General features: G+C 41.7%; 1 protein-coding gene across 2 annotated transcripts in view; it reads right to left on the reverse strand.

Moving 5' to 3' along the window:
* The window catches only part of LOC128507893 (gamma-aminobutyric acid receptor subunit beta-2), a 70341-nt gene that overhangs the window by 3983 nt on the left and 45328 nt on the right, over nucleotides 1-21030 (reverse strand). The window contains exons 5-9 of one of the 2 annotated variants that reach the window (XM_053479034.1): nucleotides 14647-14729; nucleotides 7437-7574; nucleotides 5080-5232; nucleotides 3266-3510; nucleotides 1323-1463 (exon numbers count right to left, since the gene is read on the reverse strand). In XM_053479034.1, the coding sequence (XP_053335009.1) occupies nucleotides 1323-1463; nucleotides 3266-3510; nucleotides 5080-5232; nucleotides 7437-7574; nucleotides 14647-14729 (760 nt within the window). The remainder of the gene's footprint in view (nucleotides 1-1322; nucleotides 1464-3265; nucleotides 3511-5079; nucleotides 5233-7436; nucleotides 7575-14646; nucleotides 14730-21030) is intronic. The other variant, XM_053479035.1, reaches the window with a different exon arrangement.

Here is a 21030-nt window from a genome sequence, read left to right on the forward strand (position 1 = left end):
GTACCGAAATCAGTTAAGGAGATTTGAACTGGAACTGGGTTTAGAACTGAACAGCACATTATTAATCCCTTTAAGGAGATCTCTAAACCGCAGGACGTAATCATGAACAGAGATCACTTAAAGCCTTGGTGAAGTTCCATGGTAAAAAAAAAATGTCCAGGAGAAACCAGAGCTGTGTTTAATAGCGTCTGGTGACATGTTTAAGAGCATTTCCACACACACACACACACACACACACACTCACACACTCACACACACACACGCACGCACGCACACACGCACACACACACACACACACACAAGGTGAACTCAACCAAGGGACTCAAGGGACTGGGACTAAACAGCTGTGTGTCCATAATAAAACCACTTGTTATTGAGACTCATCAGATTAAAGTCTTCAGTTTGTTCGGGATCATAAAGACTGGACTTTGGCGTGATGGAGAAAGGTCATGTGACCTGATGAGTCCAGACCGATCCTATTCCAGAGTGATGGGCGTGTCAGGGTGAGAAGGGAAGGACATGAAGCGATGCTCCCATCATGCATAGTGTCCACTGTACAAGCCTCTGGAGACAGTGTTATGATCTGGGGTTGATCAGTTACTCAGGTCTAGACTCAGTAACGTTATGGGGCAATAAAATGAAGTCAGCTGACCACCTGAATGTACTGAACCACCAGAGGATCACATCTATGGAGGGTTTCATCTCCAGGACTCAGAGTGTGAGAGAAAGAGCGGCTCTGGGAGCGTGAGGAATCATTTACACACATGAGCTGGACACCACAGAAAGTGTGTGTGTGTGTGTAAATCTTGGAGTGTGTGACCATGTTTTCGATCGGGCAGTGTAATTATGTAATTTATATAATATATAACTAATAAAAAGAAAAAAAAAACACTTTACTTTACTTAAACATTCTTTGTCCTTTGAATTTAAAATTAAAATAATATTCTAATATAATTAGTTTCCTTGTTTTAATAAACATTTAAACATATACATAAAATATTTATACATTAACACATTTTTTGAAGTTTTTTAAGGCACTTTTGTATAAGGGGAATTTGGGTAGTAGTCATAAAGTGTTGGTGTTGCAGTGTTTATGTTTTAAGACACTTTGAAAAATGATTGAAGAAGTTGTTGATTGATGAAGTTGTTGTTGTTGTTGTTAGCACTGTTTGGCTAAGCTAGCTCCTTGGAATGTGTAATGAAGAGCGCGTGCAGGACAAGTGATGGCAGCGATGAAGGAAGAAAAGAAACGAAACTGAGCTCAGAAACCAAAACAGGACAGCCAGGGTCGATGGACACGTTCACGACTCGGCACATGATACCTTATTCTTTTGATCGCCTAGTCCTATCGCCGCATCGTCCACAAAGATCGGTTCCCACATCGAGTCATGAGCGTCAATATCCCTCGGTTTCATTCTGGCATACAGAGCATCGTTTCTCTGAACTACATTTCCCATCAACCACTGCAAGCACACAAAACCACACCGTCAGCCGCCTCGGAGGGGACGAGGAACTCGCTCAGGTCACTTTTACCCTCCACTGATGATGATGATGTCACTGTTACAGTAATATTACCGTTTAGTTGGGGGATGAGCTACTAGTGTGTGAGCAGCAGAAAATAAATTTAGGTCGAGTTGTAGCTGGGGTGAAAGTTTGACATAAAAATTCTGGTTTTGATCCACATTTAATCAGATTCCTCATTAGTGTGATATTAAAACAGCCTTTTTTTTAGCATTAATGCCTAAATTTAAGGAACTGGCTCTCGCAAAAAATACATTTGATCAGAAAGCTGCACTGAATCAAATATATTTTTTCTTCATTTTCATTCAGTTGATGTTAAACAAAGGTTAAAAAACAAACAATATTATTCACATTATTATTGTTCTTATAGAGATAGCATGCTTAAAGCATGGGGTAAGTTAAAATGTCAAAATCAAACCTTTTTCTGTTTTTGCACCAAATTGCATGTTTTGTTAAAATTAATGAAAGTAATTAGAAAGAAAGAAAGAATTTTTTTTTTTTTTTTTTTTTGCAGATTATCACCTGGAATTTTTCTTTTCATTCTGATGTTTTTTTTTTCCTTTTTTTTTTAATTCAGCTGAATTTTTTTTAACATCAAAACTTCTGCTTCTTCGTAATTTCAAACACCATCTGAACTTCTGCACTTCGGTTCCTGTAGACTGTTGAGGTCAAATCCCACGGCTGTCCGGAAGCTGTTTCTGGAGTTTCGTTCTCAAGATCTCGCCTCTGTTTACTCCGACTGACCTAAAGCCAAACACTGACCAACTCTCACTCTACTGTATGTTCTCTCAAGAGGAGTTTAACATAATATTAATCTAGTTTATATAAACTGTATTTTAAAACTAATCAGATAATTAATCTAGACGCGTACGGAACCCTAACGTTCTCTGTTTTTTTTTCTTCTCTTCTTTCTGCGACTGTCGAATATCAACAGAACGTTATATCAGCTCTGTGATGCTGCTTAGTGAAACATTAATAAACATCAATAAACATCAATAAACATCAATAAAATGAAAAATTGACTGGACAAAATGATCAGAACAGAAAACACAATCATATACAGAACCTGAAATCACAGGGTTAGCAAAGCTACACACATTACATAAGTAATACACACTGTGTGTGTGTGTGTGTGTGTGTGTGTGTGAGTGTGTGTGTGTGTGTGTATGTGTGTGAAAGAAAGAAAGAAAGAAAAAGAGAAAGAGAGACACCTTTTAACTGTTTTCATACAGTGGAACAAGGTGAGCTCTTGTTCTTGATCACATTAGATGGACAAAAGTATGTGCACCCCTGACCATCTCACATACTGTATCAATAGACAGAGTCTTTAGAACACCATGGTACAGAACGTCCCTGTGTTTCCTGTAACGTTACAGTTCCCTTAACTGGAACTAAGAGGTACCAACCAAACCCTTATCCAGCATGATGACGCCCCTGTGAGATCCACAAAACCAGCTCCATGAAGACACGTTCAGAGTGGAACTTGTTTTAACAGCAAACACATGGCGATAAATCTAAAATTGGATGTTAAACAGGGGTCAGGGGTGCACATACTTTCGGCCCTCTTTTTTTTTCATTAAGTCAAATAAATTGCACCAAGACTAGTAAGCTCCTCTGTCCTGAAGATGTGTGAAGACTTGATCTCTGTGTTCCAGCATTACCTCTGACTGTTACACAGTGCTGACACTGGAGACTCCTTCCACACACACACACACACACACACACACACATGGTTACTGAGTACCTTGTTGGGATCCATCCTCATTTTCTCATTGTTGGCGTTGGACGCTTTCTCCGCCGCCTTCTTCTGTCGCTGAGGTCCCTGTCCGAAGAAGATGTAGTTGACGAGAGCGTACTCGAGCAGGGCGAGGAAGACGAAGACGAAGCAGCCCATCAGGTACATGTCGATGGCTTTGACGTACGGGATTTTAGGAAGCGTCTCTCGCAGATGTGTGTTGATGGTGGTCATGGTGAGCACGGTTGTAATACCTGCGCAGAACATCACTTAGCTTTCGCTCTTTATTGTAAAAAATAAAAAGGGGGATTTTTTTTGTCAGATCTGGAGAGTTTTAAGAATTTAGTGAATTTAAATTTGTGAATTGCCCTAATTACTATGATGCTAGTTAGCGGTTTAGCCTGTTTAATATGATGCTAGTTTGCGGTTTAGCCTGTTTACTAGTACAATAGTCAACAAGGTAGAACAAAACTTTCAAAACTTTAAGGTCAGCATTTAATCCGTCATTAGAGTGAAATGCCACTACTTATTTTAATAATTCACTGTGTATGAAATTTGTAGCCTCATTTTTATTGTTTAAAAGTTTAAAAATAAAATAGGGTTTTTGGTCCGTCACTAAAACTGTTCAATAAACTCAACTTTCTAATGAAAAATACGCTGGCATGGTTCCTCAGTCTCACACAAAGGAGTGTATGGTTCCTTCTGCCCCGAGGCAAAAAGTTAGCATCACTGCGGCCCTTACAACTCCTGCAAGTGCACAGAACTTAAACACACTGCCAAGTTTTGGACAAACGACGTCCCAGTGCTAGCAAGGCTCGTGGTTTGCAGTGTCAGTCTGATGGATCGCGTGCTGTTTGTTGCCAGGACGGAGAAGGTAATGAGACTCACTGAGTTATAGAGTCATGGACTGGACACAAATGGAAGAGAATGATTCACTTCAGTCGTCGTTAGCGTCAGTGATGTCATCAAAAGCTCAGAAAACGTCTCTTATCGTCTGCTGTCGGTGAACCTGGGTGTGTATCCTGAGCCAAATTAGCATAAACGCTATTATTACAGCTAATAACAAAATGAGGGGAAGAACACCGGTGAATAATAAACAGTGAGTCTCACTCTCTCAGCGCCGCATAGCTTCGGTGAAACTGCTCGATTTTTTATGCTGCTTTATTTTTAATGGCGAGTTTTTTGTTTGTCGTCGTGATACTGTAGCTAACTGAATCCAGGTTGGGCTCCAATCAGCGGGAGAGCACACTGTTTATTTCATATAGTGTGTGTGTGTGTGTGTGTGTGTGTGTGTGTGTGTGTGTTTAAATAATCCAGTGTGACAGGGAAAAAAAGGGCTTTCACCGAAGAGAAAAAAAAACCTAAAATGTGCAGAGTAATCAGTTGCTCGGCTGAATACAAATTACTGAAGTTAGCGAGTACGCAGCTCGGCCATCACAAGCTAATAAAAAAATTATTTTAAAGAATAATTTCTGCAATTTAAATATTTGTCAGCACAACGGCCAAAAATAACTTTATAGTAAACAAACAGGCTTCTGTAGTGTGAGTTAAACAGGCTAAAACAGAAACTAGCGCTATAGAGAAATGCTAATTAAATACACAACTTCATTATTATGGGCAAGTGTGTTCATGTTTTACAGTAAACAGGCTAATACACTGCCTAGCATTAAGGTAAACGGGCTAAATCATAAACTAGCATTACAATAAACAGGCTAATACACAACCTAGCATTAACGTAAACTGCCTAAAACATTAACTAGCATTACAGGTAAACAGGCTTAATCACAACCTAGCGTTACAGTACACAGCGCGGGAGTTTGTACCTAAAGCGACTCGGGCAGCGGAGGCGTCGTAGTTGATCCAGAAGGAGACCCAGGACAGGATGGTGATCAGGATGGAAGGCATGTAGGTCTGCAGTATGAAGTAGCCGATGTTCCTCTTCAGCTTGAAGCTGAGGGACAGCCGAGGGTAAGCACCTGAAGATGAAGAAAACGTTTCAATGATTTAATAATAAAAAATAAAAAATAAAGATGAAAACTATGGATGCTTCTGCCATGAGGTTAAAGTCAAGATTTCTAACTGTAATGAATGTTTAGTGGAGAGCTACCTTCAAGGGGAACTATGTTTATAAGAATACATTAAGTATAAGATATGGGAGTGGTGGCTCAGGTGGCTCAGGCTGTAGGTGTTTGTTAGTGTTTGAGATATTATAAAACTGTATAATCTGTTTCCTCCAACCAGTTTGTCCTGCATTTCTTTATTCCAACATTTCACGTTTATTATAAAAATTTAAATTGATTACCAACCCTATTATAAACCAAAGGAGCGCTGCTGAGCTCTATTATTAACCGTGAGAGAGAATAAAGAGACGCTGGAGAGGGAACGAGCGATTATAGCTGCTATAACTGTAATGAAAAAAGAAACATTTCTTAATTCCATTAAGTATAAACTTAAACATATAAAATGTATGAAATGTTATTTTGTAATAAATAAAAATATATTATTGGTAAGTTGCTATGGTGTAAAACAGGAATAAAACACTTAGGGATGTGCTGTTAGAGGAAAATAATTAATGTTTTAAATGAAATTTTAACCTAGCTTTTTATTTTTAAATATATTTTCTATAATTTATTTATTTTTTACACTACAGTATTTACTAGAAATATACTAACGTTTGTTTTCAAGTAGGAAAAATGTAAGTGAATTCAGTAAAAAGGTTTTATACAGTGAAACAATTCTATATTCATTCATGGAATATTAGAATATTTTCACATACACGTATTTAATAATATTGTCACTTACAGTGGTGTTCATTTCTGGACTTTTAGACTGAAACTGATGGTTGTCTTTGTGTGTGTGTGTGTGTGTGTGTGTGTCCCTCTTCTCACTAATGATGGTAATTTAGCTCAGATGCTTAGTGAAGCAAAAATGTAAAATAAACAAATTTTGAAGGTCGTCTGGTCTCGACCTGAGTGACCCCCAGATGTGAGGAGCGTGCGGCGCGTAGCCGCAGCGGAGCGGGAAGCGACCCTGTAGGACCTGAACACAGCAGTGTGAGAAGTTTTGGTGCTCGTGAGTTTTAATAACCTTTAACCAGGAGATTGTGTGGAGCTCCTGGTGGAGTATAACGCTGCATGTTTTCATGTTTTCTTCGATTTAATGAACCTGGTTTAGCTTAATTATAGCAGCGTCTTTAGCTGAGTCAGGTCAGGTAATTTAGAAAAGGAGAAGAAAAAAAGAATAAAACCGAAGTGTTCTGTGGGGACGTGCAGAAATCTTCTGTATAACAGTAAACTGCGCTGAGGACAAAGAAAAAGCGAATGGCTGGCATCGTCTGTGGGTGTTTAGGTAATGTTTCTACTGCTTCATCCCTCTAATGCCACTGGAGTATAAAAGCTCCATTGTCCTGATGACTGTAAAGCTGTTTTCACACTCGGCATGATTGATTTACACCGTGTCCGGGAACAACCGCTGAGTTCCACATCAGTAACGCTGCTTCGTACCAGAGGACCCTTGTGTAATCTACACTCTCCAGTACAGCAGGTGGCAGTGTGCATCTAGTTGGTTTAAGAACCACTAATGAACAAAAAGAGAAGAAGATTACAAAGACACTGACCTTCACACGACACCTAACGTCATGTTTATTTCAAAGAAAACGTCAGGAATGACGGGACTGTCACACTTCATCAGCTATGCATGTGAAGTTCAGAGGATGAGACGTGTGCATGCAGAGATATCAGAGGAAACAGACGGCCTCGATGACATCACATTATAAACTGAGGTCTGTGTTCTGGTACGGTTAGTATACCTTTTGGACTGGACCCGAGCACAGTACGCTGGTCCAGTACAGAGTCTTCACAGTATGCGAACTCACTGGACTCTGGGGTCGAGCGTACTCGGGTCGGTGTCTACGTTCTATTTTGTGAGCCGCCTTAACGCTGACTGTTAAAAAAGTCTCTGACACTGGAGACTCCTTTAACACAAGGTAAACAAACATCTCTTCAAAGGCTGTTAGCATCCCCTGTACACGCCCTACTGTAGGAACGAGCGCATTGATATAAACCTGCACTACAACTTTTGACAGTCCAGGACTCACCAGTGCTGTAAGATTAATGAGTACATATGGAAATGTTTTATGTAAAAGAGATTTTATGAGGAAGGAGAATCTGTTCATCTTCACCTGTAGAGAAAACCACCTTCTTGGCGATGAGCTTGTAGTCGACGATAGAGAACTGAGGCAGCTCTATTCTCTCCACTCCCGCCACCGCGCTGTTTTCGCCTCGCCAGTAAAACTCGATATCATCCGTCGTGTAGCCGTCTGCGGAGAAAAAGCGACAAATCATCCCAGATAGTTAGCACACGCAGTGATTCAGTGGGATCGATTTTCATCTTGTTAATAATGCAGATCAGGCAGTTTGTTCAGATTCTCATTAAAAAAAGTAGCCGCTGTAATTAATTAGGCGTTATGTAAGAGGCCGTGTCGGAGTATCGTGTATAACGAGGTGTCACTGGGCTTAATTAGGGAGAAGTGCTGTAAACGGGCTTGCGTCTAGAGACAGCGAGGAATAAATTGATAAAAGCCGAACAGGCTGACCGGGACATCCTGCTTCTATTTCACTGGATACAGTATGGCTTTACATGATCTAAAACTAAACCATTTAATGGTAAAAGCAGCTCAGAACTGTGGACTGCAGTATTGCCGTCCCATGGCCTCTGATTCTAGAAGAGCTTTAGAGCTCCGCCCGTTTTCCTTAAATGGAAACTCATAAAATATAAGAAGACTGAACAACAGGAGAGTCCGTTTGATGGAGTGATTTGGGTCGAGTCAACTGCTTGGAGTCAGTGTCGATCGATTAGAGTCGCTTAATGAGGGTCATTTGATGAGACTCAGGTGATGAGGGGATGATGATGCTCGATTGTGACAAAAATCATAATCACGGTTATTTTGCATCATATACTTATTGAACTTAAAGCGTGAACAGTGGATTTTCCTAAAACTTTAACTGTAATTCAACTTAAAATGTTTTTGAAAATGTGGGGGAGGACGGAGTGAAAGCGTGCGAAGAAATAACACCAACAAACCCTCAGGATTTATAAGAAAAAATAAGAACTCAACTGTGGAATATGAACCTGGCACAGAACTGCTTCCTCTTAATTATCTTATTTTCATAATCACTGGAAGACAAAACTGTGATTAAAAATTAAATAAAATTGCACAGCCCTAAGATTAGAGTCAGTCTCAACTCAAGTCATTCGGTTAGAGTCAGATGATTGAGAGTAATTTCATTAGAGTCACGTACTGTAATTAGTCATTTGATGAGTCACGTGATTAGAGACAGATGACTGATTGGAGTCACATGATTAAAGTCAGGCGATTAGCGTGTGTGTGTGCCCTGCAATGTATTGGCACCCTCTCTAGGTTGTACCCCGCCTCGTGCAGAAGCTCCCTGGGATAGACTCCATGCGTCCCGTGACCCAGTCTGGATAAGAGCTACAGAGAATAAATAAGTAAATGTATGGATTAGAGTCAGGTGATTAGAGTCAGATGATTAGAGTCAGGTGATTAGAGTCAGGTGATTAGAGTCAGATGCACACTTTAGGTCAAACAGAACAGCTATGTTTTTCATTAGAGTCAGAGGCATTAGAGTCAGAGGCACACCTTAAAACCTAAAACATGAGAGCTATATTATTTGTGACTGTTAAAAGAATCTACTGAAATATATTATGTGTGTGTGTGTGTGTGTGTGTGTGTGTGTGTGTGTGTGTGTACTGAACCTGAGCAGATCCAGAAAAGACTGGGAAACAGAAACGACCTCATCATGAGACTCAGCACAGAGAGAGGCATTAAAGTTAGAAAAGGAGGAACTCAGAAGGAGGGAGAGAGGGGGGGGAGGGGCGCTATGCAACTCCCTAAATCCTTCACTGACACAGGATTAAGAAAGGGCAGATGTGCTTATGGAGGAATACGGAGAGAACACGGGGAAAAACTGAAATCCTTCCAACATTTTTTTCCGGCAGGGACGTCACTGTGAGTTTAGATCGAGCTTTAATCCTGACCCGACCTCTTTTCTTTCTCTTACAAGCTGCTCCTGACTGCAGTGGAAAGATTTTCAGAGTCTTAAAGTCCAAAAGAAGTCCTGATTTCGTTGTACCTGTGTTAGGGAAGGGGGCGGAGCTTCATTTTAGGGAGTTTATTAAGCACAATAGGCAAAAGATCTACAGTACATTATTTTCGATTCTTCAGCTATTTGTAGTACAGTTTACCCACCTACAGTATAATCATTCTGTATGTAACTGCGGTCAGGGATTCAGCGTAAACACGAGTCCCACCACGTCCGAGGCCGTCGTCCATAGCGTGCGCTGTCATTTATACCTTTAAACCCGTTTTTTTGGGCCTGATCTCTCTGTAGTCATAAGAGGAAGCAGAGTAACGGCTGCATGAGGCCACACACACACTTCCTTGAACTCTGCTCCAGTTTAGTTTGAAAATAAATAATGAAAGTTGAAGTGTAATTTGGAACAGTTGTGCTTGTTAAAAGAGAGCGATCGCGACACTCCTCCGTGATCCTGATGCAGCCTGACGCTCAGTTATTGTAAGCAAGACTTCAGAAAGAAGAACACACCTTTAAAACACAAGCGGTGTCTGTGGCACGGCTCCCGCGCGGAGATGGAAATAAATTTTTGATGCGCACAGTTCAAAGCTACTTTAATCCTATTCCTGTTGGGAGAACAAGGCATGCACGGAGAACAGGAGCGCCTAATGCAGAGGAATACTCAGCAGAAACACACCTCCCCACAGCACAGAGGGTGTAAACAGGGTGTAAAATTGGATCCACTGGCAGCGTGGTTCGGCTCGTTCTGTTTCAACAGCGCAGAAAATGTAGCTAATGTACGCTGGAACCTGGAGCCGAGATTAACGTTGTCAGGTGGAACAAATACTGTGGAGGATGTGTTTCTTATTTCTCTCTCCGGCTGCGAATACTAACGCGGCATCGTTTGCTTGCGGTTAGTTTGCAGAAAGTTTTGGAAAGTAAAAATGCTGGCCAAAGAAATCCCCCCTGCATAAGGACGGTCCTTTGAAATGGCTTCGGTTTGCAGAGACACACACACACACACACCTCCACTTTTATTCTTGTTAAGAAATCTTTTGCAAAACCCAATTATCTGGCAGCAGGAGAAGAAACTTGGAGAGCAAGAGCACGGAAAGGTCGGCGAGGGAGCCGTATTAATTTGAGTGCGCTCCCTAAATGGGAGGCGAGTGCACTCGCACAAAAGCAGGGTCAATTTAACAGATTTCTCTGAGAGAGCAAAAGGAGTCGAGTTCTTGCATGAAAAGACCGCGCTCCTTTTCATCCGTGTTCATCTGGTAATGCGTCTGACGTTACAAAGTCAACCGTCCTCGACTGAAAATCCGTTTAATACCCGAGTAAAAAGATCGCTTGCTCCATAGGCATTAACGGACCTCAGACCAGTTGCTCGGACCGACCGCTCTGTTTACACACACAGCTTCTCGTGTTTAAAGAAAAATAAAATCAATTTTTCAGTAGATGTAAACAATCACAGTCTTTCCAGAGGTTGCGCAGCAATTACGGCCGCGCTACGCAAGTCCAATTACACGCAAAATAGAAAAACACATTTAATCAGCGCCCTGTTTCACGATTCCTCGTTTGCGTTGAGATGTGTGTTTTTTCATAGTTTCTTAAATTGTGCTTTTTTTAATGTTCCTCGCTTGATTCTCTTGCAGTCTCGCGCACCGCGCGCAGCAGACCGTTGCGTGCTAATGAAACAAACTTTATGCACGAGGCGATGAGGTGCATTTAAATCACAAGCTAACCGCTTATAAATGTTTAACTGGAAGTCGTCAGAAAGTAACAGTGACCTTGGCCTGTGCCCAGTGACAGTCATCTTGAGTTACCGCGGCAACAGCGCCCAGCCCAGCCCAGCCCAGCCCAACCCTCCTTAAAACAAGACATGATTATTCTCACACTTAGATTTAACTAAAGACATCTTAGGTCATGTCAAGTCACTACACTAATATCATGGTTATTGATTGTTTATTGGAATTGTTCGAGTGGGCGGAGCTTTGTGTGCTGTTGCAGTAAGCAGATGCCATGTCAAAAATAAAAAACAATTGATCACGTCTTTGTCTTGGTTCTCAAAGCTCGATCAGAACTCTAGCTGTGAGCACTTCAGTACAGCGAGCACTGAGCACTTACACACTCGCACTTTCTTTCTCCTCGTTAAGTCCAATTCTTTACATTAACAGAGCCAGGTCCTAAAGACAAACATGAAGTGTTCATTTAATTTCATTCTCCAACCATTTGTGTTTGAATAAAAAGTAAAACAAGTTGAATAAATGTTTCCCCTCTGCCATCGAGCTGGATGCGAGTGCGAGTGACTGTTAACGAAAAGACCAACAAAACACTGAGACCCAGCGCGTACGCAGAGCTCATAATGACTGAAACACGACCCCGGTGTGAGCGGTGTCAGGTGTGTGACTGGATCCGGGGGACTGATGGGTAATAATGGAGTTGTGATGACGTGACATTTCCACTACCTTAGACAGCAGTTTGCTTTTAAAAAAGCTAAAAAATGACACAAGCTCTTTTGAGTTTGATATTTCAGGTAATGGCCTTTTGAGGTTAGCTTTCATCAACATTCAGTTTTTGATCATTTTTGAAGTTGCTTCATCTCTTTGAAGTTTCTCTCTTCTATTCAAGTCTCTTTTGTGTGTGTGTGTGTACATGCAAAAAAAAGGTTTTGGTGATTAGAGCCGTTTGATTAACCATATGCAAACCTGCTCTTCAGATTATCGTAACTTTTAGTAGCATTCTATCCAATGTGTCTGTGTGTGTGTGTGTGTGTGTGTGTGTATGAGTGTTACTTTACGATCATATTCCTTAGTTTTAACTGTTTTATGATATAAATTGTAAAACATAGCTGATACGGGTCCACTCCTTTACAGCTAATCATGGGTGAGGTCCAACAGCCAACCTCGCCTTCTTTAGTTCTTAGTTAGGTTTGAACTTTTATATCACTGATGATGTCATTATAAATAAAACACCCTAATTAAACAGACAATTCTGTGTATCATTTGTTAACATGCTTATTTTTTTTTTAAGGTGCTCGCCCTATTACCAGGAGATCGTGAGTTCAATCCCCGGGTGATGCTGTAACCTCTCGCAGCCGGAGGTCTAGAGAGAGCTGATTGGCCGAGCTCTCTCAGAGGGGAGGGATGAGAGGTACTTAGTGCTCCCACATTAATCACGGCTCTACAGCCAATCAGGGGCGTCTGTGAGCTCATGCACGCGGAAGAAGCGGCTAGGGTTATTATTAAGAATCAAGAATCAAGATTTAAATAACTTTATTAATCCCAGAGGGAAATTGCTTAACACACAACTTTAAACAGTAACTTTAAATTATCAACTAATTCTGTCAATACCAAATCAATACAAATTCTGCTCAGAATTTTAGTCTCATTGAAGAGAACACTTGTGCACGACTTCATTTACATAATATAATGCGTAGTCCAATATTAGCTAGCTAATATAGTGAACATGGCTAGCTTCTCCTCAAATCAGTCAAGTTAATTAACTAAAACAGTGCAGAGATGAAGAGTTGCCAAAGCAGCAACAGAAACAGTAAAATAAGAAAGATGATGTTTAATTGGTAACAATCACAACAAATTCCTTATATTCCATGCAGCATCGCCTGGTAATGTTAAACTTTGGTTGCTAAGCAACACAACAGATAAAAGATATCTGTTATCTGGACAAAACAATGTTGACTAAACAAAGTTTTTAAAATATATATATATATATATAAAAAACAAAACAAATTAAGCTATGATTTGAAAAATATAATTTTTATATTTGACTATTAGCTGTTGGCTAACTGCTGATAATGCAGGCTAGGCTACTGTAAACTGTTAACTGTCTAAATAAAGGTTTTAAGTTTCACAAACCTCGTGGAAACATTTCTAGAATATGATCATTTAACATTCTCAGAACCACCAAAAAAAAGTTCTTAAAACATTGTACAAACTCGGTTGTAACGTTCTCAGACTGTTATCCAAAAACGTTCCTAGAAAACTAAAAGGAAACTGAACAGTTTAACGTTCTAGGAACCAAAAACCATAATGTTGTAGGAATGTTCTTCTAGCCTATGACTGTTCTGTCACATCACCAGTAGAAAACGCTACGGTAGGGTTCTTGGTTTAGCGTTAACCCTGACCCGCTATGCTGCTAATTTAGCCTCGCTGCTGCATGCAGTAATTACTAGATCTGTCCAAATGCATTTGAATTGGAATCGTGCAAATGATTTATTATTGCAGTCTCCTCTGTGAAATGAAAAGCACTTATGAGAACAATCTCGCTCTTTCTTTGTCTAACATCGTCGCTCACGCTCTCACGCTCTCACGCTCCCTATTACATCTGATTGGATGGGTTTTTTTCCGTTCCCTCGGTTCCCTCTGCTTTGTGGAGATGAAGGTCAGCCTCATTAGGGTAGCTCGTGAGCGGCTGTTTGACTTATTTCAGCAATTTTAGACTTGCAGACGGAGTCAGAGCTCACCGCGACTCACCCGGCTCGGATTCGACCGAACTGTCTACGTGTAAATTATTGATTTATTTGTCATGTGATTGATCTTTATGGTGCAGTCAGACCCTTGTGTTTCGCGGTGGTGTGTAACATCAGGAGGTTTTGTTGTCTTTAGTGCCCTGCAGGACGGCAATAACTAAAACCACCATTTTTTATATAAGTGCATTTTACAGTATAAACACTAATTATGTTAAACTGCCTTGGAATGTCTCCTTTACTCCGATATGAATATGCAAATTTGCACAACACAATACCTTTACAATTTTTTTTTTTTTTTTTCAGTAAGTGAAAGCTGTTTTAAAGGAGTCAAGTTACCTTCTGCATGTGGGATTTTTTACGTGTGATTTTGTTGACAGATTGGTGGACATTATTTCCTTTATTTACATTATTTGACTTTAAGAACTCGCCTCCGGAACGGATTACATTCACGTGCAGAGGTACAGCTGTATCGATAATGAACTAACGTCTAGTTAGTAAACAGATAGCAAGCTACATCACGTTAGTCACACAAAAAGGATTACAGCAACGACTAAGCTAGCTAAATTAGCGACGTAGACAGCTTAGCGCACAAGTTCTGGACTTTCCAAGTAGCTCTTCATTGTCCTCTATTAATCTGCGCGTCCTAAAGCTTGCTTAGTCACATTACAAATGCAGCACTTACAGAGCGCCCACCTTCAGAGAGACAGAGGAAAAAGAGAAAGATAGATAGATAGAACGAGATAGACAGAGAGAGAGACAGTGAGACAGATATAGAGAGAGGGGAATATATATATATATCTTGTTTGACTTACAGCTTTCGATTTCCAGAGTACAGTTTTGTTCATCCAGCGGGTATCGTCTCAAATCCATCATGCAGGCTGCAGTTGTAGTAATCCTACACACACACACACACACACACACACACACTTGTTAATTCATAGAAACCTGACTATCATGATAGATTTCATTAAAATAAATATTTTTTAATACAGCCTTTCAACTTGTGTTTGTTTGTATGTAATAATGACATTGGAGGTCATTAAAGGTCATTAAAACACACTATGATTTCATGTCTTGTTCGTTGCCTAAAACGTCTGGACAAAATGGATCCATGTCTCCGTCTGGATGCCTGTCTGTGGAATAAAGCCGATCCGTTCCACACATCAAACGATTCTCAACAAAGGATTGAGAGACGAGTGGAAAGTCCTTGTCCTACTTTCTCGCTCTCTTGGAATCTTTATTCTGACAGTGGCTGTGGAGAGGACGAGCAGAAAGGAGGACAGACTGAAGAAGGGAAAAGGAGATGAATAACAAACTGCATCTACCCACAATGCACCGCAGCAGAAGCGGCTGCTGTGACTTCTACCCGAGTGGGTCGAGGCTGCTGAGGGCCGTGCGGACTTCCCTCGGGTGAAATCTGGAGAACAGAGGAACCAGAGAAGAGCTCGGGGCAGAAGAAGAGACGTGATCAGAAGCAGGTCAGGGGCTGGCACTGGGGTTTGGCTGGCAGGTGTTAACATGGACTGTCTATAATTTTATATAAAACCCTTAAAATATTCATTCTGTTTAATAATTAACTGTAATTTTAAAAATGTATGTTACTGCAGAAAGGATGTGGAGCAGCGAGCGGATCTCCGCAATGGATCTGTCTCTTAACTATTTAGATAAAACAAACTAAACATGAAACAGAACCTGATTTAAAAGCCAATAAAATGTGTTTGGATGGTTTAAGGAACCAGTCCGGCTGAAACCAGAACCGATGGACTGAGACCAGGAGATGTAGCAACGTGGCAGTGAGACAGAACTAAAAAGGCAGTGAGACAGCAGTGAGACGGCAGTGAGACAGTGGTACTGTAAGATGAGAGAGAGATATGGAAGACGAGATGCAGGAAGATAGGACAGTGAGATGAGACATAAGGGGGGACGAGGCAAACAGACAGACAGCAGAGAGGTGAAACAGACAACAGTTAGAAGACCACAGCGAGATGGCAGTGAGGCAGCAGTGCGACAACATTCTCATCAGTGAGAAGAGACAGACAGCAGTGAGATAAGACAGACAGCAGAGATGAGACAGAAAGAGAGATGAGACAGACAGACAGACGAAACGCAGTGAGGTGAGACAGCTGTGAGATGAGAGAACGGTACAATAAGACTGCAGTGAGACGTGGTAATAGATCACAGAACGTTGTGATCTTTCATCATTATAATGTGCAGAACCACTGAGGTGTCATAACCACTGTGTGTGCGTGGGTGGGGGTGGGGGGGGCACTTACTGGGTAAGATCAAATAAAGGAAACAATGTCATTAGGGCCCTAGAGAGTGCGCACTAAGTTCCCTAACTGTGAGTGTGTAGAGAGGTTTAATAATAAAAATGTCTCGGTCAGTTTCTCAGATTAATAATTAGGACTGAAACAAAAGTGTGTGAGGTTTAAACATTAGACAGAAGCTGATGCAGTGTATTTTATTAAAGGAGCCACTTAAAGGGGTCGATCTTATTTTTCTACGAGAATATAATAACTCTCACTGATGACTGCTGTAAAGACGTCATGTGGAGACAAGGAGCTGTGTGTGTGTGTGTGTGTGTGTGTGTGTGTGTGTGTGTGTGTGTGTGTGTAAAATACGATGCAGTTCGAGACTTCACTGTGATGTAACACTGGCAGCATCAGAATCAGCAGCTCGTGTATCACTGGAATTACGGTTATGACGGGTTAAACTCATTAATAATGGTTACAGCGTCTACGCCACCATCAGTCTCTTTTATTCACTCGTTCGGCCCGAGCCAAGTGCTCAGAATGATGAATGCAAATGGGATTGGCCAGGCGAAGATGTTGGGAATATTAAGACGTCTCTGTGGCTAATCAGACTGTCAGACCACGCCACTGTTTGTGTAGCTGAGAAGAAGCTGGAAATTATTTTAACGTCTGCTGCATCAGACATAACACAACAACTCGATCATAAAAATATAGCAGAGGAGGTTTTAGCGCAGTGTGTTAGTGCAGTGTTTAAGTACAGAGTGTTAGCGCAGTGTGTTAGTGCAGTGTTTAAGTACAGAGTGTTAGCGCAGTGTGTTAGTGCAGTGTGTTATTGCAGTGTGTTGGTGCAGTCTGTTATTGCAGTGTGTTGGTGCAGTGTGTTATTGCAGTGTGTTGGTGCAGTGTGTTGGTGCAGTGTATTAGTACAGTGTGTTGGTGCAGTGTGTTGGTGCAGTCTGTTATTGCAGTGTATAAGCGCAGTGTGTTAGTGCAGTGTTTTGGTGCAGTGTGTTAGTGCAGTGTGTTGGTGCAGTGTGTTGGTGCAGTCTGTTGGTGCAGTCTGTTATTGCAGTGTATAAGTGCAGTGTGTTGGTGCAGTCTGTTATTGCAGTGTGTTGGTGCAGTGTGTTGGTGCAGTGTATTAGTACAGTGTGTTGGTGCAGTGTGTTATTGCAGTGTGTTGGTGCAGTGTGTTTGTGCAGTGTGTTGGTGCAGTGTGTTGGTGCAGTGTGTTGGTGCAGTGTATTAGTACAGTGTGTTGATGCAGTGTGTTGGTGCAGTCTGTTATTGCAGTGTATTAGTGCAGTGTGTTGGTGTAGTGTGTTATTGCAGTGTGTTGGTGCAGTGTGTTTGTGCAGTGTGTTGGTGCAGTGTGTTGGTGCAGTGTGTTGGTGCAGTGTATTAGTACAGTGTGTTGATGCAGTGTGTTGGTGCAGTCTGTTATTGCAGTGTATTAGTGCAGTGTGTTGGTGCAGTGTGTTATTGCAGTGTGTTGGTGCAGTGTGTTTGTGCAGTGTGTTGGTGCAGTCTGTTATTGCAGTGTGTTGGTGCAGTGTGTTGGTGCAGTGTATTAGTACAGTGTGTTGGTGCAGTGTTAAGTGCAGAGTGTTATTGCAGTGTGTTGGTGCAGTGTGTTGGTGCAGTGTGTTCGTCTATACAGCCTAATCCTGTGCACAGGGTTGCAGGGGTGGAGCCTATCCCAGGATACTTAGGGCATAAGGCTGGGTACACCCTGGACGGTGTGCCAATCCATCACAGGGCACACACACGTGTACACACATTCATTTACACACTATGGGCAATTTGGGAATGCCAGTTAGCCTAATCTACAGTACACGTCTTTGGACTGTGGGAGAAAACCAGAGTACCCGGAGGGAAACCACCAAGCACGGGGAGAACATGCAAACTCCACACACACCGACCACGAGATGGGAATCGAACCCGGAACCTGAGTTTAATATCTACCCAAGTCTGATGTCCGCCTGAGTCTCTGTGGGAAATCTCTTCTCTTCCGCTGTTAATGCCACCTACACTTTAGCGCTGTAACTCCAATTATAATAGTATCAGCGGTCAGTTGATCTTGATGAAGTAAGCTGGAGTTTATTGCAGCAACAAAGCCCAAGTGAGTCGACCCAATGCCAGGTCAAGAACAGGTGAAGATCAGACTAAAAAACAATTCAGTGCACACGCCTTATATACTGTCGTCTGGGAGAGGGACTCAACTGTCTGATCACGCTGCCCTTGGCCGAGTTTAGGCTGAGTGCCAAGTCCTTGAATGTGCTGAAGTTTCTTTATGAAAAGGAACCTGCTAATCAGTGACGGATGAGCCCACACCTGCTTCTCGCAAGAGGACCCTCATAACAACGGTCTCTATGAGGGGGTCTGCTGTGACCCAGACCGTTTCCACTGTTTCTGTTGTCTCAGTTGGGACTCAGTTTCCTGAGTCTAATACGGTTGGCTCACACACTGATTTTCCAAGCATGGCGACTTTCCACAGGTGTATCGCTGTTTATATGCCTCACAGCGGTTTGCCAATTGGTGTGGTTTTTGCTCAGAGGTGGCGGGCCTCTCCATCGACCTTCTCGTCCAGCTACTGATGTCATTTCAGATGCTCACGCATGCTTTGTTCCACATCAAATCCAATGTGTCTTTTATATATCTCAGTTTATTATAACTCAATAATAATAATGAGATAATGAGCGCGGCTCGGCACAGTGATATAAAAACCCATTCGTGCTCCCTGTCCTTTCCCCTCACCCCACTATGCTTCAGCACGGCTTCTCTCCTCAGCTCAGCTCATTAGGGAGGTCCACATTACGTCTGTATATTTCTTATCCAGGTCAAGCTGACCTTTCTTCCTGCAGTGTACAGTAAGTGTCGTGCTCACTGCGATCTTACGCGAGAAAGCACTTTGCACTTCTCCATGTCTTACAGTTCATCCCATATGAGTTTTTTACGTTTTAGCAAAACATATTTTAGAAGTTTATATGAAAGGTTATATGATTATATTTAACACTTAATTAGTGTGAGTACATTTGTTACATAATAAATGTGAATATATGTGTTATATACAGCATGCGATTAGTACTTGGTTAATGTGTATATATGTGATTAAATATGTTTAACCTAAAAACATGCTTACACTACCTAAGGTTGATATCCACCCGAGCCTGAGTTTAATATCTACTTGACTCTATCCACCCAAGTCTGATACTGTATCCAGAGTACATAAGACTGAGATCCACATCTGTCTGATATCTACCTGAGTCTGATCCTACCTTGTCTCAGGAACTTGCTTCTAGAACACATATTCATGGGATGTGCCACATTAGAACTGTGGTTTATTTTATTTTTTAATTCTTTGGCCTCATCACTGATTAACTCATCACAAAGACTCGACTTCAGTCTGATGTACGACTGAGAATCTCTGATTTTGCGCCTCTTACATTCTTCTAATTCCATTATCGTTCCTGATTCACTCTCCACTCCATCCCTGATTGATCCGATCTTCGCTCTGATGGAGTTGTTCAGCTTCTCACTTCTTCTGCTCTCACGCTAATTAGACCATACATAAAGTTCATATCTCAGGCTAATTGGGAGACGCTCTTATGCATATTTATTTAATCAAGCACGTGCTCGACTTGTACAGCTAAGTCGCGGAAGTCAAGGAACCTCGTCCTCAGGGTTCCTGCTGCTCCCGGGGCTGGAGATCGGAGAGTGGAGCAAAACTCAGGGGCCATAAAGTTAGCGTGAAATATCACTGAGAATCAAGTGCTATTAGTGTTTGGATGTACAGTTTATAATATGTGTGTAAGGTGTAAACTTGTGTGTAATAAGTGTAACTTGTGTGTAGCGTGTGTTAAGCGTGTGTAGCACGCAAAAGAGTAGTTTTAAAGGAAACTACTCTTCCCTAGTTCCTGTCTCTGGTTCCTGTCTCTCTGTTTCTTTGACTGTCTGTCAGTATACCTGTCTTGCTGCATACTGTACGTCCATTTGTCTGTCCATCTGACTATCAGTCTATATATTGGTGTATCTGTATTTCTGTGTCTGTCTCTCTATCTGTCTGTGTGTGTGTGTGTGTGTGTGTGTGTGTGTGTTTGCGTGTGTCTTTCTGTGCGCGGTGGTTTATCAGGTCTGTCTCTCTGTCTGTCATGTGTCTGTGGATCTGTGTCTGTATGTTTTTGTGTCTGTCTGTCAATCAGCTGTCAGTCTTTCTGTCTCTCTCCATTTTTATTTTCCTGGGTACAGATTTGTGGTGCACTAGGTAGGGGTCAGGGTGCTAAAACATTAGTCAATGCCCAGCAGATTGTCTAGATAGTTTGAATCTCGAAACCTGACTACTATTTGAAGAATAACTCAAGCTAAGGCAAGTCAGCACCAATGAGTCATCACTAACTAGTCGCCCCTAACAAGCCGGCACTAACAAGTCACCATTAAAAACCCGGCAGTAACGAGTCACCACTAACAAACTTAAGGTTATGAGTCACCATTAACAAGTCAACAGTAATGACTGACCACTAACAAGACAGCACTAACAAGTCATCAGCAACAAGCCAACAGTATCTAGCCAACACTAATAAGCCGAAACTAACAAGTCACTGCTAACCAGTCGACTGTAACTAGTCACCACTACCCGTTGGTGCTGGCTCGTTAGTGTTGACTAGTTACTGTGAACTTGTTACTGTCGACTTGTAAGCATGCTTGCGCTAAAAAGGTTAGATTTCATTAGCTGGTGATGAAATAGTGAAGTTTTCATTTGCTTCAGCATCATTTCCTCAGGAGTAAGGGCTTGGAAAATGATGAGGGGTGAGTGGTGTGGGGCAAGTGATGAAAGGCAAGTGATGGGGGGTGAGTGATGGGGCAAGTGATGAAGGGTGGTGGTGTGGTGTGGGGTGAGTGATGAGGGGTGAGTGGTGTGGTGTGGTGTGAGTGATAAGGGGTTGA

The sequence above is a fragment of the Clarias gariepinus genome, chromosome 19 (genome assembly GCF_024256425.1).
Source record: "Clarias gariepinus isolate MV-2021 ecotype Netherlands chromosome 19, CGAR_prim_01v2, whole genome shotgun sequence".
Classification (NCBI taxonomy): domain Eukaryota; kingdom Metazoa; phylum Chordata; class Actinopteri; order Siluriformes; family Clariidae; genus Clarias; species Clarias gariepinus.